A 17,391-nucleotide genomic window follows, 5' to 3' on the forward strand; every position below is an offset into this window, starting at 1 on the left:
AGTATTGTTGTTTCTAAAGGATTATGAACTTGTTTTCTTAGCATTATTTGAGGTCTGCATTTTTTTGTTATTTTGATCATTTCTCATTTTCTGAAACTAAATACAAAGTTTATTGCTTGGAAATCCGGAGACATGTTGTCTGTAGTTTATAGACTAAAAGAGCAATTCACATTTAACTCAAAAATATAAAGAGAAAAATCAGACTAAAGGAAAATTTGAGAGTGGTCTCTTAATTTTTGCCAGAGCTGTGTATATATATATGTTATTTTTGTTAGTATTGTTTCATTTTCTTTCTTTTTTACACCATTAAAAAAAAATGAACCCCTTTCTGACATCGGCTGTAATAGTACGCTGATGTCGGACTCCCACTGCTTGGTGTGGGCTCCGGCGCTTTCAGGGCACATGTCAGCTGATATATCCAGCTGACATGTGCCCTCAACAGCCATGGGTGGAATTGTGATTCACCCGCGGCTGTTAACTAGTTAAAAGCCGCTGTCAATTTCTGACAGTGGCATTAAGGGTGAGTGCACACAGTGCGGATTTGCAGGTAAAACTTGAGAAGAAAACCGTGGTGGTCGGTAAAGGGTTAACGAGCTGAACAACATTGTGTGACGGATTGTGAACGAAGATCGGATCGCATCGCATCCTGGACCCGACAAGTCTGAGCAATCTGCGCCGTGCGGTGACGTCATCCGCGCCGACCTATCACGAGCCGCCCCGCCTCCCGTCCAAATAGGAGGCGGAAGCGGTGACGTCACGCGTGCCCGTTGCTATAGCAGCCGAGGCCGTGCGGCCTTGTCCAGGTGCCGTGAGTCAGCAGGGACGTAGGCAGTGACGATGGCGGCCTGGGCGGGGCGTCAGCGGCGCGTCCACAGGAAGATGGCGCTCCCCGCGGGTCCGGACCGGCGGCAGCAGCTGAAGTCTGACAGCGACGAGCAGCTGCACCTGAACCATCACCGGACCGAGCAGCTCACCGGCCTGGAGCTGCCGCAGCACCCGGACTCTGAGGGCGTCCCGCTCAGCTCCCCGTGGACCTTCTGGCTGGACAGGTACCGGGGGCCGCTGCTGTGGGGGCAGGGAGGGAGCGCGCCGCCGCCGCCGCCGCTCGTCTGTCCTGTCAGCCGGGGGTTCACCCCCTGGAGCCTGGACCCGCCGCCCTTCCCCCGGTATCTACATCCTCCCGCTCCCGGTCACCGGCTGCTGTTTCTGTTCTTGTGATTTTTTCAAGATCCCTTCCGTCTTGTTAGTTTTCATTTTCTCATTAACCCCTTCCTGCTGGGGTCACAATGCGGCGTTGTCTTTTTCTCGGCTTGTGTTTTTGGTTCATTTTATTTATTTTTTAAATAATGAAGAGAGGGAGGGAAAAAAGTATACTGGAGGCGAGAGCGGCGGCCAGCGGGGTGGGCGTCTATCGAGAGGCGAGAGCGGCGGCCAGCGGGGTGGGCGTCTATCGAGAGGCGAGAGCGGCGGCCAGCGGGGTGGGCGTCTATCGAGCGGCGGCCAGCGGGGTGGGTGTCTATCGGGAGGCGAGAGCGGCGGCCAGCGGGGTGGGTGTCTATCGGGAGGCGAGAGCGGCGGCCAGCGGGGTGGGCGTCTATCGAGAGGCGAGAGCGGCGGCCAGCGGGGTGGGCGTCTATCGAGCGGCGGCCAGCGGGGTGGGCGTCTATCGAGCGGCGGCCAGCGGGGTGGGCGTCTATCGGGAGGCGAGAGCGGCGGCCAGCGGGGTGGGCATCTATCGAGAGGCGAGAGCGGCGGCCAGCGGGGTGGGCGTCTATCGAGAGGCGAGAGCGGCGGCCAGCGGGGTGGGCGTCTATCGAGAGGCGAGAGCGGCGGCCAGCGGGGTGGGCGTCTATCGAGAGGCGAGAGCGGCGGCCAGCGGGGTGGGCGTCTATCGAGAGGCGAGAGCGGCGGCCAGCGGGGTGGGCGTCTATTGAGAGGCGGCCAGCGGGGTGGGCGTCTATCGAGCGGCGGCCAGCGGGGTGGGTGTCTATCGGGAGGCGAGAGCGGCGGCCAGCGGGGTGGGTGTCTATCGGGAGGCGAGAGCGGCGGCCAGCGGGGTGGGTGTCTATCGGGAGGCGAGAGCGGCGGCGCGGGGGTGGGTGTCTATCGGGAGGCGAGAGCGGCGGCGCGGGGGTGGGTGTCTATCGGGAGGCGAGAGCGGCGGCGCGGGGGTGGGTGTCTATCGGGAGGCGAGAGCGACGGCGTGGGGGTCTATCGGGAGGCGAGAGCGACGGCGCGCGGGGGGGGGGGTCTATCGGGAGGCGAGAGCGGCGGCCAGTGGGGTGGGCGTCTATCGAGAGGCGAGAGCGGCGGCCAGCGGGGTGGGCGTCTATCGAGCGGCGGCCAGCGGGGTGGGCGTCTATCGAGAGGCGAGAGCGGCGGCCAGCGGGGTGGGTGTCTATCGGGAGGCGAGAGCGGCGGCCAGCGGGGTGGGTGTCTATCGGGAGGCGAGAGCGGCGGCGCGGGGGTGGGTGTCTATCGGGAGGCGAGAGCGGCGGCGCGGGGGTGGGTGTCTATCGGGAGGCGAGAGCGACGGCGTGGGGGTCTATCGGGAGGCGAGAGCGACGGCGCGCGGGGGTGGGTGTCTATCGGGAGGCGAGAGCGGCGGCGCGCGGGGGTGGGTGTCTATCGGGAGGCGAGAGCGGCGGCGCGCGGGGGTGGGTGTCTATCGGGAGGCGAGAGCGGCGGGGGTGGGTGTCTATCGGGAGGCGAGAGCGGCGGCGCGCGGGGGTGGGTGTCTATCGGGAGGCGAGAGCGGCGGCGCGCGGGGGTGGGTGTCTATCGGGAGGCGAGAGCGGCGGCGCGCGGGGGTGGGTGTCTATCGGGAGGCGAGAGCGGCGGCCAGTGGGGTGGGCGTCTATCGAGAGGCGAGAGCGGCGGCCAGCGGGGTGGGCGTCTATCGAGAGGCGAGAGCGGCGGCCAGCGGGGTGGGCGTCTATCGAGCGGCGGCCAGCGGGGTGGGCGTCTATCGGGAGGCGAGAGCGGCGGCCAGCGGGGTGGGTGTCTATCGGGAGGCGAGAGCGGCGGCGCGGGGGTGGGTGTCTATCGGGAGGCGAGAGCGGCGGCGCGCGGGGGTGGGTGTCTATCGGGAGGCGAGAGCGGCGGCGCGCGGGGGTGGGTGTCTATCGGGAGGCGAGAGCGGCGGGGCGCGGGGGTGGGTGTCTATCGGGAGGCGAGAGCGGCGGCGCGCGGGGGTGGGTGTCTATCGGGAGGCGAGAGCGGCGGCGCGCGGGGGTGGGTGTCTATCGGGAGGCGAGAGCGGCGGCGCGCGGGGGTGGGTGTCTATCGGGAGGCGAGAGCGGCGGCGCGCGGGGGTGGGTGTCTATCGGGAGGCGAGAGCGGCGGCGCGCGGGGGTGGGTGTCTATCGGGAGGCGAGAGCGGCGGCGCGCGGGGGTGGGTGTCTATCGGGAGGCGAGAGCGGCCGTCCATGGGGGGGGTGTATCGAGAGGCGAGAGCGGCCGTCCATGGGGGGGGGTGTATCGAGAGGCGAGAGCGGCCGTCCATGGGGGGGGGTGTATCGAGAGGCGAGAGCGGCCGTCCATGGGGGGGGGTGTATCGAGAGGCGAGAGCGGCCGTCCATGGGGGGGGGGTGTATCGAGAGGCGAGAGCGGCCGTCCATGGGGGGGGGGTGTATCGAGAGGCGAGAGCGGCCGTCCATGGGGGGGGGGTGTATCGAGAGGCGAGAGCGGCCGTCCATGGGGGGGGTGTATCGAGAGGCGAGCTGTAGTGTCTGGGGTACATATAATGGTTTCATCACTTCTCATCGCATTTTTTTGGGAGAGGAGGGAATGTCACCCCCCCAATAAAGACTACATATTTTTTTTTGCCCCCTTTTAGATGACTTGCCTCTGCTTATAGTGTATAGTGAATTTGGCTTTCTTCCTTGTGCCTCGTAGGAGGATGGAGACGGTGGTGATGAAGCCTTCTATAGGCCCGCGGCATTTCTAATGTTCTCACTGCTCAGGGGGTACGTGCAGTAAGCGCTGCGGGTGGGACACTGTGTAACTTGTCCAGCCCGCAGCAGCCAAATGTTTCAGCGCAGTGGATGGGATTTCAAAGTGCTGTCACTTTCGGATACCCTTTAGATCAATTTTTTTTTTTTTTTTTTCCCCTACTTGTATTGCGATCACTGGGCCTTGGTGACGCTTTATCCGTTGTCATGCGATTCTCCTGCCGTCGTTGGATGTCTCTTTATGGTTCCAGCACCTGAGTACGGGGCGGGGGGGGGGGGGGCGGTATTGTAGTCAGATGGCCAATAAGATGTCACAAAAATGGTGATTGTGTGAAGTTTGAGGATGATATGATGCAATTAAAATTCAAAAAGGTTTTCTTTAACTAGTGAGTTTTCACTTTTCTATGGTGAGTCCAGATCCCTTGGAAGGAGTGGGGGGGGGGGGGTGCGCTATGATAGGCCGACCTCATTGACCTAAACGTTCCCGCGCCCCTGACACGACCATTAGCCGAACTCCTCCCAGCCATTCTTCTTCTCTGATAGATATAACTGGGGCTCCTTACGGAGGGTCCGGTAATTCGTCCTCCCAGGATATTACTCTCATTGCATAATACTTTGAGGTTTTGAAAACCTTTATGACATATCCTGATCCGCAAAGTATAATTACAGACTGACTAGAAATAACCCACGCACCGCTGGCATCTCTCCAGCTGTACGTAGTCTCGGTGCCTGTGTGCTGCGTCACCCTGTGCCCATGCTCCGGAGCCTCGCACGGACCGTGCCTCGGTGATACCATCTTTTTATTTATTTATTTTTTTGTGGGGCAAGTTTTGACCAGACGCTTGGAATTGGGCTTCTGTAGAGGAGACAAGTGACTTCTATTTGGTTTACCTGTCAGCCCCCTAAAAAGAGCATTGTGAAGTGTGGGTGGCGTTTTGTCATGTGGTAACTAGTCACAAAAAGCCCAACACTCGTCCCTGGAAGGTTCCTCCATGATTAATGGTGCGTGTAGGGTATTGGCACACAACGTATTGATGCTGCTGTACCCGCTGAACTTTGCAAGCAGAAAACTTCTAGGGAACATGCTGACTGGGTTATTCCTGAAACGTCTTTATTTTTTGCTGTGGCCTCAACATTGTGGTGTTTGTCTTCTACCTGTATGAATCCAAGTGGAAGCCGCCTGAAGAATGGCCTATTTATTTAATTTCTTTTTACTTGCTTGTAGAACAGTTTTTTAACTTTGTGGTAACCTAGGATTCTAAACAAAGACCAGGTGCCACACAATGGTTCATCTCAATTTACAGTTTTATTAAATACAATACACAATGATACATGATTAAAAAGAAGGTGCCGGACCAATGAAAGAGACCCATAATTAAGGAAGCACAACACTGAGAATATTTTGCAAAAAGGCATTTCCATATGAGAAGAAATATCCGATGTAAAACTAGGGAAGTGTTGCCTACTGTTAAATAACACAGGTCAACGAAAAAAAATTTTTTTTCTGGTGTCCAAAATATTTTAATGAATTTGGGGTATTTTTGGGGTGCTGATTCTGAATATGTCATCAGTTTTGCCAGATTGGCTCAAGTTTTTGAGATTTTTGGTATCTTATTTATAGCACTTGTTGGTAAATGCGACGCATCATCTCATTAATTTCTTTGGATTAGTACTTGAACTGAGCAGTTCTCAATATAGTTTTGTGTTAATTAGTGTTCTAAAAGTTTGTTCATAGCTTGATTTTTGCACTAACTTTATGTTGTTGTCTGTTTTCCAGTGAAAAGCATGAACTCATCATGAAGAAGTTGTCTTAACGATCCAGACTCATTCTGTTACATTTGTGGTGAATATACACTGCCAAAACATAGAAGAAACATAACACACTTCGTAAAAAAAGTGTATTTTGCCTATTTTGGGGTTATGCTTGGGGACCAAGACAAGTTTTGGGCACCACACATAGTGTGCAAAGCATGTATCGAATTATTACGAAAATGGAGCAAAGGACAAAGAAAAAGCTTCAAATTTGGTGTTCCAATGGTGTGGAGAGAGCCAAAAAATCATCATGATGACTGTTATTTCTGTGCAGTGCAAGTGCAAGGATTCAATAAGCATAAGAAACGAAAATGGGAGTAACATGGAATCTGCAAGAAGGCCTGTCCCTCATTGTGAAGATGTGCCTGTACCTGTGTTTACCATAAATAACAGTCATCATGATGATTTTTTGGCTCTCTCCACACCATTGGAACACCAAATTTGAAGCTTTTTCTTTGTCCTTTGCTCCATTTTCGTAATAATTCGATACATGCTTTGCACACTATGTGTGGTGCCCAAAACTTGTCTTGGTCCCCAAGCATAACCCCAAAATAGGCAAAATACACTTTTTTTACGAAGTCTGTTATGTTTTTTCTATGTTTTGGCAGTGTGTATTCACCACAAATGTAACAGAATGAGTCTGGATCGTTAAGACAACTTCTTCATGATGAGTTCATGCTTTTCACTGGAAAACAGACAACAACATAAAGTTAGTGCAAAAATCAAGCTATGAACAAACTTTTAGAACACTAATTAACACAAAACTATATTGAGAACTGCTCAGTTCAAGTACTAATCCAAAGAAATTAATGAGATGATGCGTCGCATTTACCAACAAGTGCTATAAATAAGATACCAAAAATCTCAAAAACTTGAGCCAATCTGGCAAAACTGATGACATATTCAGAATCAGCACCCCAAAAATACCCTAAATTCGATGAAATATCTTTGGCACCAAAAATGCTGTTGACCAGTGTAATAGATCGCCTAAGTGGGGGGGGGGTTAATGCCAAGTGGGCATTCTTGTGAGGCTCAGATTGCTTGTATAACACCATTAATTCTACAGCACGTTTCAGTCATTATCATCTCTGCCCCCATTGGGGCTCACAATCTAGACTCCCTATCAGTAGGTCTCTGGAATGTGGGAGGAACCCGGAGGAAACCCCCGCAAACACGGGGAGAACATACAAACTCTTTGCAGATGTTGTCCTTGGTGGGATTTGAACCCAGGACTCCAGCGCTGCAAGGCTACAGTGTTAACCACCGAGCAACTGTGTGCTAACCGCTGAGCCGCTGTGGTGTTCTGACACCTATAACAGCTTCCTGTCTTTACAAATGTGAAGCTTTTACAAGAAGCTCTAAAGCCTGATCGTGTAAATGGCAAAGGCTCTACCCAAAAGATCCTTCTCGGCAGCAGTCTTGTGTAAACAGGACCTGTGCTGCTGAGAACAATAACAGGGTGCACGGTGCCAGGGATTATAGGTTATGGTGGCACGGTGGCTCAGTGGTTAGCACTGCAGCGCTGGGGTCCTGGTTTCAAATCCCACCAAGGGCAACATCTGCAAGGAGTTTGTATGTTCTCCCTGTGTTTGCGGGGGTTTCCTCTGGGGTCTCCACTTTCTTCCCACATTCCAAAGACATCCTGATGGGGAATCTAGAGTGTGAGCCCCATCGGGACAGTGACAATAATGTCTGTAAAGCGCTGTGGAATTAATGGTGCTATATAAATGAGTAAAATAAATAAATAGATTCAATGTTTGCTAAACAGTCAAGAAGCATTGCCTGGCTTAGAAGACCCCCTGCTTCTGTCTCCAGAAGGTGTGAAACAAGTGGTCCGTAGCCTACAGGTGTCATTATCTCCCATCACATGAGACTGATTTTGATTCTCTGTCAGTAAGGATTCCGTTACACTAAGCGACGCACCAGCGATCCCGACAACGGTACGACCTGGTAAGGATCGCTGGTGGGTCGCTAGTGAGCTGACAAACAGGCAGATCTACTCAACGATGCGGCGATTCGTGTAACGACCTCAGCGGTTGTTGGAACCTTGTCACACAGCAGCTATTCTGACGACTCCCGCCTGCGTCCATGAGTTCTGCGTCGCCAACGAGGTCGCTCGTCGGCGTCATACGCAGCGATGCACGCTGGCCAGCGGGACACCAGCGATGGGGGGGGGAAATGGCCCAGGACATGCAAGCACGATCAGCGATATCCAGGGGGGGGGGGACGGTCGCCGCTATGTCACACGTAACGAGATCGCTGTTGCGTCACATAATCGGTGGCGCAACAGCGATCTCGCTATGTGAGACCGGGCCTTTAGAGGAAGGGGTGCACAGTCACCTGCAAAGATCTTTTATAAAGCTGCAATGTAAATGTGGTAGTCTAGTGCTTTCCTCCGGTGCTTGACTGTAGTATTCATCTGGACCCCTCGGACAAGGGAGGAGCTCTTTAATCTTCAAATCTGGTACAGCATAGTGCACATAATGCCATAATTTGTCAGGTGTCTTCCCTGACCTGTGGCTATTGCACCTGGTCACTACTGGCCCATCCTGTGACATCACCCTTCCTGTCTTCATTGCTCTGACCATAGAGGTGCAGCCCCCCCCCCCCCTTATCTTCAGTGCGGAGGTGGAAGACCTGTGTAATGGTAAAGCGGAGCAATCAGCTGGGTGACTGACTGCAGTGATAACCCAGGGAAGAAAGATGCGCCGCTTTGCAAAATATACCCCCTTGAAAATGGTGTTTAAGTGGGGAAGCTCTTCAAAGGTTTCCCTTGCAGTGCCCATCTGGTGAAGGTGGCCTTACAAGTAATGTTTCCTAGGAGAAACATTAGGAAGGAAGTCGTCCCTAGTGCTTTGTAGTAAGGAGAGCCACCCTGTCAGAGTCCACTGAAAAACTCTGAAATATGACGAAACCTGTCAGTCCGGCACTTGGCTGATTATATCCAGTTGTGTTTTAAGTCTGACATTCACGTATAGGGTAGAAACCTATAAGTGGTACAGGAGACGACGTCTTCCTTCTGGAGGAGAGCTAACTTGCGAAAGATGAAATAACGAAAGTTGTTTTTACGTCTAATCTAGTGAAGTTCAGAGGTTATATCCAAGAACAGAAGTTCTATTGTTGGGATAATATATTTTTGTATTTATTATTTTTTTAATACTTTGCACATTGCTGTGTTCCTCCTGGAAATGTAAACCTGAGTTGCTATCTAGGGAGCGGTCTTTTCACATTAATCAGAACTGACCCATAGCTTTGACTTGGGACTGTTAACACGCAGCTGCTATCTTATGCCCCCGTCTCACATAGCGAGATCGCTGTTACATCACTGATTTTGTGACGCAACAGCGATCTCGCTACGTGTGACAAATAGCAGTGATCGGGCCCCTGCTGCGATGTCGCTGATCGTGCTCGAATGTCTTGGGCCATTTTTTTGGATCGCTGGTGTCCCGCTGGCCAGCATGCATCGCTGTGTTTGACAGGGACAACGACGACCGACCTCAATACTACAGGTCCGAGACAGAGTCCCAACGACCGTCGTATCGTTCTGTATCATTGCTGTGTCGCTGTTGAGATCTGCCTGTTTGACATCTCACCAGCGACGTGCCAGCGATCCCTACTAGGTCGCATCGTTGTCGGGATCGCTGGTGCGTCGCCAAGTGTGACGGTACCCTTAGTCATGCTTTTTCCAGGAGGAACAATGGAGTAACCACACAATGCAAGACGTTAAGCGCTGATCCAGAATCGGCATGGGAGGTATGCAAGTATGTCAGAAGAGGTGATGACTCCACTTTGTGTAATGACCTTGTTGATTACTTGGTGACCTTGTTGTACAGCAACATGTTCCTGGCAGCGTCCTCCGCAGGATTGTTTACTTGTCCTCTAGAGTGGTGTCACTCGCTCAGTGATGGGATGAATGCTGCTTCTCTTGTGCTGGCGTCACATTTTTTTTTTTTTTTTTCTTCTTACTTGAGGAGCTTTACCTCCGCTCCTTACAAGATCTGCTCATAGCAACTGCTTGAACTCGGAGCAGCTCCATGACCATCGTGGTCCTTCTGTACCGAGCCCCCACTGGGGGAAATGTTCCCATTACTTCGTACATTGCCCGGCTTATCTTTTGAAGGATATGGATACTTCGAATCTGGAGGCAACCCCCTTTTTTTTTTTTTTTTTTTTTTTCCTGTCTTTCTGAATTGACCAAAGACCATATGGAAGTTGAGCTGAACTTTGTTGTGGTCATAACTCTGCTGGGACGCTCAGTTATCAAGGTCTTTTCATAGCCCTCCTTATCTGTGATCTGTGTGTGAGGGACGTTGGGAGGGAATCTCGCAAGACTGTCCGCAGAGCCCATAATCTGTTTGGTCTTGTGTCTCCTACCAGCATTGTCCCCGGCACTTATGGCGCTGATGTGAGGTTCAGCCAAGTCCAGGAGCTTAGTCTTTGCTGACCTGATACATTCCCATATACCTGTAATGTTTTGGCTTCTCTCCGCAGATCTCTCCCCGGAACGACTGCCGCAGAATGCGAATCCAACCTGAAGAAAATCTACACCGTGCAGACAATCCAGGTAACATGGGCACGAGGGATAAGGGGGTATCAAGGGCACGCTGTCTGATACCTGTGAAGGAACATGGCGAAACCAATTTTGGGGTCTCGGGAGCTTCCGGTTGTACTTTTTCCTGGGACACAACGGTCTTCTCCTTTTGTTCTCTTGCAGAGTTTTTGGAGTGTGTATAACAATATCCCCCCAGTGACAAACCTACCTCTAAGATGTAGCTACCACTTAATGAGGGGCGAGCGGAAACCACTATGGTAAGCTAGAACAAGCGGCATTTAAAGGGTTATTCCAGTGTTAACAGATGTTTAGAAAGTGCTTGAGACAATTAATCCTTACAGCTTGTTGCTTAGGTCACCAGCCACCCTGGAGGTGCCCGAATAAGGGTGTGTGCACACGCTGCGGATCCACAGCGGATTTGGCCCTGTGGATCCGCAGCAGTTCCACAGACTCGTGTTGTACAGTACAATGTTAGCCAATGGGATTTCAAATCCGCTGTGCACATGCTGTGGACTTTTCTGCGGTTTTAAATCCGCAGCATGTCAATTCTTTCTGCGGATTCCGCAGCGGTTTGCCACCTGCTCCATTGTCCAGGTGTCAATCCGCAGGGGAACACCGCAGGCAAATCCGCAGGTAAACCGCAGGTCACTTTACTTGCGGTTTTACTTGCAAATCCGCGTGGAAAAATCCGCAGGTGAATCCCCAGCGTGTGCACTTGCCCTAAGTGCGCTGCTTGCAATCCCTTTTCTATTGACCTTGGCTGGGGTCAGTGGCATGCACCGTTGGCTCCCGATCCCAGCTAACTGCAGCGTCGCCTCTACAGCACCATTGGGAGAGCGCACAATTTTGGCCAGCTGTGCACTGACCTTGCTGGGTCAGGCAGTCGAAGCAGGAGCCCCTGAGCAAGCAGGAATCTGGGAGGCAGGGAAGCAGTGTGCCTCTGAATTGGATAAACATCACGGCTTTCTACTGCTGATAGCGCCACCCCGTCATCAGGTGTTCTATGGTATTGCTTCTCACATCCATTCAAGTGAATTGAGCTCTGGTGCTAATGCATGTGGATGGGGGTGGTGCTAGTTCTGAAAGAAAATGGCCTTAATATAGTCACCCTTGTTTCTTTACAGTATTCATGAGAAGCTGGGGGAACTTCTGACTTCGTGGTCACTGTAACCCCAAGGATTTGTGACAAATGTAAATGACCTGTTTCCTGTCTTTCAGGGAAGAAGAGAGTAACGCTAAAGGAGGAGTATGGAAAATGAAAGTCCCGAAAGAGAGCGCGGTATAAAGCTTGTGATATATAAGGGCTTTCACACTTCTGGGTACACTTAAAGGGGTTGTTTTTTTTTTTTTTAACAGCTTACCAGTCTAAGGTGACTTTTTTTTGTTCTTTGTGCTAGTGGGTGGAGGTTAGCTGCTATGATGTCTCCCATACACAGCACAGACAGACATGAGGGATCCCTGCTCTACTGTCTCTATGTAGCAAATGCTCAGAAGCGCCATCAGCTTGGTGGACATTATACAGCAGTACTGAGCAGTGTTGCTGTGAATTCTGCACAAACTAGAAAGCTACCTGGTCTTTTCCACTCGCTGCTCCCTCTCAAGCTGTAATGTGATCTCTCAATGCGCTGTCAGTTTCTTTTGTCTTGACAAATATGGATTTTGGCCATTTTCTTTTCCCCTGAGTGAGTTCAGGAGGAGAATTGGAGAAAGAGGCAGACTTGTCTGATATGTTTTGCAAAGTTTCTTTAATTCTAATCACTCATTGCCATGAAAATTTCAGTTACCGACAGGATTGTGAGTGATCACTGGGGTTCATCCACTGGTACCCCAACTAATCGCCGATACTGGGGTCTGAGCGTTCTCTGTATGGCCGGAGTGGTAGCATGCATGCTCCTGCACTATGGAAGTGATGGTCATGCACTGTGTCCATTGCCGTAAGGGTCTTTAGGACCCCGTTATTGTGCATCTTGTGGGTATGTGACCAATGTTTATGGGGAGATGTCTATTCCTAATCCCAGATGACTGTAGGTCAGTAGTGCGGTGGAGGATCTGCGGGGGAACACACGTCACTTTATATTTCTCTTCCAGGCCCTTGTTTGGAAAGAATTATTGCTAGCTACTATTGGTGAACAGTTTACAGACCGCTGTGCCGCAGGTTAGTCTCCGGCTGTCGCGCCGCAGGCCAATGTCCACTCGCTTATTTTTATTTTTCCCCAATGCTATAACTTGTTTTCTTTCCCGTGGTCTCAGAGGATGAAGTGATCGGTGTCAGTGTGAGTGTACGTGACCGCGAAGATGTTGTCCAAGTCTGGAATGGAAACGCCTCCGTCGTCGGTGAAGCAACAGTTCTAGAAAAAATCTACGAACTTCTGCCAAACACGTCTTTTAAAGCTGTATTTTATAAGCGTAAGTGTCTGCACTCCTCCCCGGCATTCTCAGTTTATCAGCTCATACTTTGGTATAGTTCGTCCATATTGAATCTGAGGGGGGCTCCTGCAGTTTGCACCCCCTGCCGGTCAGCTGTGTTGGAGTCCTAGGTGTACGGCGGCTTCTTCAATGCTTGGACCTTCCTGGAGTTGTACTCTTGGCAGATGAGAAAAGTATTTGTATGAATAGGAGACAGATGCAGAGAAACTGCCACTAGAGGGGGCAGTGGATGCAGGCTGGCGCTGTGCAGCAGAGAATGGCATTGCCTTGTGGCATGTGGTGGTCAGGTGTTCCATAATGTAAAGGCTTTGTCTTGTGGAAGTAAATGGTTGCTTCAGCCTCAGATCGTCTCCAAACACAACACTCCCTTTAATATGATGCAATTATACTTATACTCAAAGGCCGAACTTCCTCCTAAGAACAGATGAGTAATTGCTCAGATCTATTTCAGTAATGAATGAGGTTATTATTTATTACATAACAGGTGAGTTCTGCAGTAATTACAAGGTGGTTTCCACCAGCAGAATAGTGAGTGCAGCTCTGGGGTATAATACAGGATGTAACTCAGGATCAGTAATGTAATGTATGTACACAGTCACTGCACTAGCAGAATAGTGAGTGCAGCTCTGGGGTATAATACAGGATGTAACTAGGATCAGTAAGTAATGTATGTATACAGTGACTGCACCAGCAGATTAGTGAGTGCAGCTCTGGGGTATAATACAGGATGTAACTAGGATCAGTAAGTAATGTATGTATACAGTGACTGCACCAGCAGATTAGTGAGTGCAGCTCTGGGGTATTATACAGGAGGTAACTCAGGATCAGTAATGTATGTACACAGTGACTGCACCAGCAGAATAGTGAGAGCAGCTCTGGTGTATAATACTGGTGGTAACTCAGGATCTGTAATGTATGTACACAGTGACTGCACCAGCAGAATAGTGAGTGCAGCTCTGGAGTATAATGTATGTACAGTGACTGCACCAGCAGAATAGTGAGTGCAGCTCTGAAGTATAATACTGGTGGAAACTCAGGATCTGTAATGTATGTACACAGTGACTGCACCAGCAGAATAGTGAGTGCAGCTCTGGAGTATAATGTATGTACAGTGACTGCACCAGCAGAATAGTGAGTGCAGCTCTGAAGTATAATACAGGAGGTAACTCAGGATCAGTAATGTAATATATGTACACAATGACTGCACCAGCAGAATAGTGAGTGCAGCTCTGGAGTATAATACAGGAAGTAACTCAGGATCAGTAATGTAATATATGTACACAATGACTGCACCAGCAGAATAGTGAGTGCAGCTCTGGAGTATAATACATGTTTATGTAGCTCTGATCACTTGGTCTTGACCACTGCCTTATCCTCTTGCAGCCCATGAAGAGCATCACGCGTTTGAGGGTGGACGCTCAAGACACTAGTGCAGATCTCCCCCAGAATTCTTCTTTTCTGAACCCTTTCACTTCCGGATGGTTCTTTTCATATGCAGTGTTGCTGGGCCCCACCACGACCTCACTGAGGGTTAATGACTGAACAGCATGAAGGCCGGGCGCGGGACTACTTTTCATTTTTTTTTTTTTTTTTTTTTTTTTCCTGCTGGACTGCACTGGTCATTTGTAGATTTTAATTTTTAACAGCTTCAGAACTGAAAACTTCAAATACAAACTTTCTTCAATTTGTTTTTTCCTTCCTTCCCCATTTTATGCGCGTGGAAACTATATGAAGGCTTTTGCTGCTCTAAGATCAAACATTTCTGCCCTACACTAAACTGTTAGTCTGTCCAGTTAAGCAGAGGTGTTGCGCGACTCAGGGCGAACTCTGTACTGTGTGCGGCCGGCTGTCCTCACTGGCTACTCCTGGATTTTTTAACTTTTTTTTTTTGTCCAATTTTTCTGTATTGCAGTAATAGACAAAAGAAAGAAAGCGGATGGTGATAATGCAGATGTCGGTATCCCAGAATGTGTTCAATTATATATGCAATTATTGACACCCCCATCCCCTTCTTTTCCTTTAGCACATTCCTATGAAGGACCCCCCCAGATGGGTCCCTGCACTGTATGTCAGCCGTGCAGGGACGGCACTGATACAACAGCTCATCAATAGCTGGAATCTGTACAGTCTGTCTCAAGCTGCCAATGTGATGGAGAGGGATGTTTGACGTGTTTTTTTTTTTTTTTTTGTTTGTTTTTGTTTTTTTTTTCTCCCAATTTTTTTTTTTTTTTTTTTTGGCTGTATGTGACTAGATTTGGCTTTACAAGAGATCTCCTTGTGCAGTTGCCACCGCCCCTTCTCCGCTCTCCACCACTTCTGTTTGCCATCATTTTCACTTCTACCCCTTTTTAAAATTCACCTTTGATTTCTGTACTAGTTAACCCTTATGCTGGCTCGATAAACATTTTGAACGCCAGATCATGCACCAAGCCACACAATCGCTGTCACTATGACCTTTTAGTGCATTTTGTCCATCTCCTGGGGATTCAGACTTTTTAAATCTCGTGGAACCAAAGATGTAGTTTTTTTCCAATTTAAAGTGAGTGTCCACTTTTTAACTTTTTTTTTTTTTTTTTTCTTCGGTATTCTATGCCAATTAACTTTTTAATATCTTTTATAGCAGTCAGAGCTCCAAATTCCCCTAGGATAGTCATGAATGGAAAAGGATGTTCTTCCTGTAATGGCCACCAGAGGGAGCACTGTAGGTAAAGGAGTTCACTGTGCTGTTGGCTCTTGTGCCCCCTCTAGTGGCGTTACAAGATAAATGTTACCACATGAATTGTTTTGATGTTTTTTTTTTTTTCTTTCATAATGAGTTCAAAATCTGACCTCAATAAAAATGAATTTAAGAAGTTATTCAGCGCAAGATTTTTATCTAAGAAATGTCCAGGGTGGGGGCATTCACTTTAAGGTTAGACTTGAATGTACATTAATACAGAAACCCAACATCATGGAAGTGTGACCACTGGTTATACAATGCGGTGGCATACACTACAGAAAGTGGGCTTATTCACTTTTTTTTTTTTTTTTTTTTCCTGCACTTGTAGACACATTCAAGTAAGAGTTGGATGGGGGGGAATTTTTTATTTTTTTTTATCCCCCTACTTTCAGGGCTGCCTGCTTAGTGTGTGAAGAGCGACCTGTTCTGTAATACAGATAAAATTGCACTGACATGCACCACACCGGCCATCAGATCATCAGATCTTACTTTATCTAATCCTTATGGAATCCAGTATTTTTATCCCCCCCCCCCAATATTTCCTTCCCTCTATATTTATAAACTGCCTATATGTGTATTCAGTTGTATTGTGAATAAAGATTTTCTTAATTCATAAAGTTGTCCTGTATTTTATTTGCCCTAAAAATTAATAAAAAATGAATTTATACCTTTTTTAGGTTCCCCTTAGAGGCCTTGATCTTGCAATTTTTTTTATATAGAAAATGGCATTCACCAATGGACCAAGGGCAAGAGGGCGTTCAGTACTGGCAGATGCCTGCTATGTGGTGACTAGTGATGAGCGAGTATACTCGTTGCTCGGGTGGTCTCTGAGTATTCTGGTGTGCTCGGAGATTTAAGGGCCTGTCACACTAAGCGATATCGCTATAACGTCACTGGTTTTTGTGACGTAGCAGCGATATCGCTGTGTCTGATACCTCCAACTGGCTCCCCGCTGGTTATAGCTGATCGCGCGAGAACGTCCTGGACCGTTTCTCGTCGGCCGCTTCCTGCTGTGGCAACGCCTGGACGCGGGCGGGAGGACGTCAGGATCGCTGCGTCTGACAGGTAAGTAGCGAACCCCGACCCATGATATGTCGCTGGTGAGATCTGCCTGTGTGGCAGCTCATTAGCGACCACTTAGCGATGCACCAGCGATCCTTGACCACGTCATATCGCTGGTGAGTCGCTAAGTGTGACACTACCATTAGTTTTCGTTGCCTCAGCTGCATGATTTGCGACTGCTAGACAGCCTGAATACATATGGAGGTTGCCTGTTTGTTAGGGAATCCCCACATGTATTCAGGCTGTCCAGCAGTCGCAAATCATGCAGCTGAGACGACGAAAGCTAAATCTCCGAGCACGCCAAAATACTCGGGAGACCACCCGAGCAACGAGTATACTCGCTCATCACTAGTGACAGTTTTCACACGTATCGGAGACCCTTACATACAGACACCCATTCAAGAGAATGGATCTGTGCACGTGTCACTGTTTCCACGGACCGTGTGTCCGTGGTTTTATTTATTTTTTCTTTTTATTACCAGTCTGGGCTGCAAAACGTCCAGCACACTGACACATGGATGACTTCCGTGTGTCATCAGTGTGACACAAATCGGTGATACTATTCGCACTATTTCCCAGTGCATGGTGCTGATGACAGCTAAATAATAAAAATTGACGCGGGGTTCCTCTGAAGTTTTGCCTGGCTGGTTATTAAAAATAAACAGCTGTAGGGTGCAACCCTCAGCTGTAGGCTTAAGCAAGGCTGGTAATCAGGAATAGAGGGGTCCCCATGCTGTATTTTAAATTATAAATATAAGGGGGCCCCCCAATTTTTGACGACCAGCCAAGCTAAAGCAGACAGCTGAGGACTGGTAATCTCAGGCTGGTATGGGGCCATGGATATTACTGCCCTCCCCCTGCTTAAA

At 49.6% G+C, this 17,391-nt stretch overlaps 1 protein-coding gene across 1 annotated transcript; it reads left to right on the plus strand.

Annotated features, from left to right (window-relative positions):
• Positions 1-786: 786 nt before the first annotated feature.
• Positions 787-16,080, plus strand: EIF4E3 (eukaryotic translation initiation factor 4E family member 3). The gene is made up of 7 exons (XM_073569702.1): positions 787-1,049; positions 10,257-10,329; positions 10,480-10,574; positions 11,536-11,596; positions 12,406-12,472; positions 12,568-12,723; positions 14,128-16,080. The coding sequence occupies exons 1-7, from the start codon at positions 838-840 to the stop codon at positions 14,172-14,174; spliced, it is 711 nt and encodes a 236-aa protein (XP_073425803.1). The 5' UTR covers positions 787-837; the 3' UTR covers positions 14,175-16,080.
• Positions 16,081-17,391: the final 1,311 nt, after the last annotated feature.

This window comes from Dendrobates tinctorius, unplaced genomic scaffold, assembly GCF_039654945.1.
Source record: "Dendrobates tinctorius isolate UK_male_01 unplaced genomic scaffold, ASM3965494v1 ptg000027l, whole genome shotgun sequence".
Taxonomy (NCBI): Eukaryota; Metazoa; Chordata; class Amphibia; order Anura; family Dendrobatidae; genus Dendrobates; species Dendrobates tinctorius.

Bases quoted from the DNA above. Each gene is read 5' to 3' on its own strand.
- EIF4E3 (XM_073569702.1), top strand. From the start codon at position 838: ATGGCGGCCTGGGCGGGGCGTCAGCGGCGCGTCCACAGGAAGATGGCG. The intron at 10,575-11,535 runs GTAAGCTAGAAC...CCTGTCTTTCAG, and splicing joins GGCGAGCGGAAACCACTATG to GGAAGAAGAGAGTAACGCTA. The intron at 12,724-14,127 runs GTAAGTGTCTGC...ATCCTCTTGCAG, and splicing joins TAAAGCTGTATTTTATAAGC to CCCATGAAGAGCATCACGCG.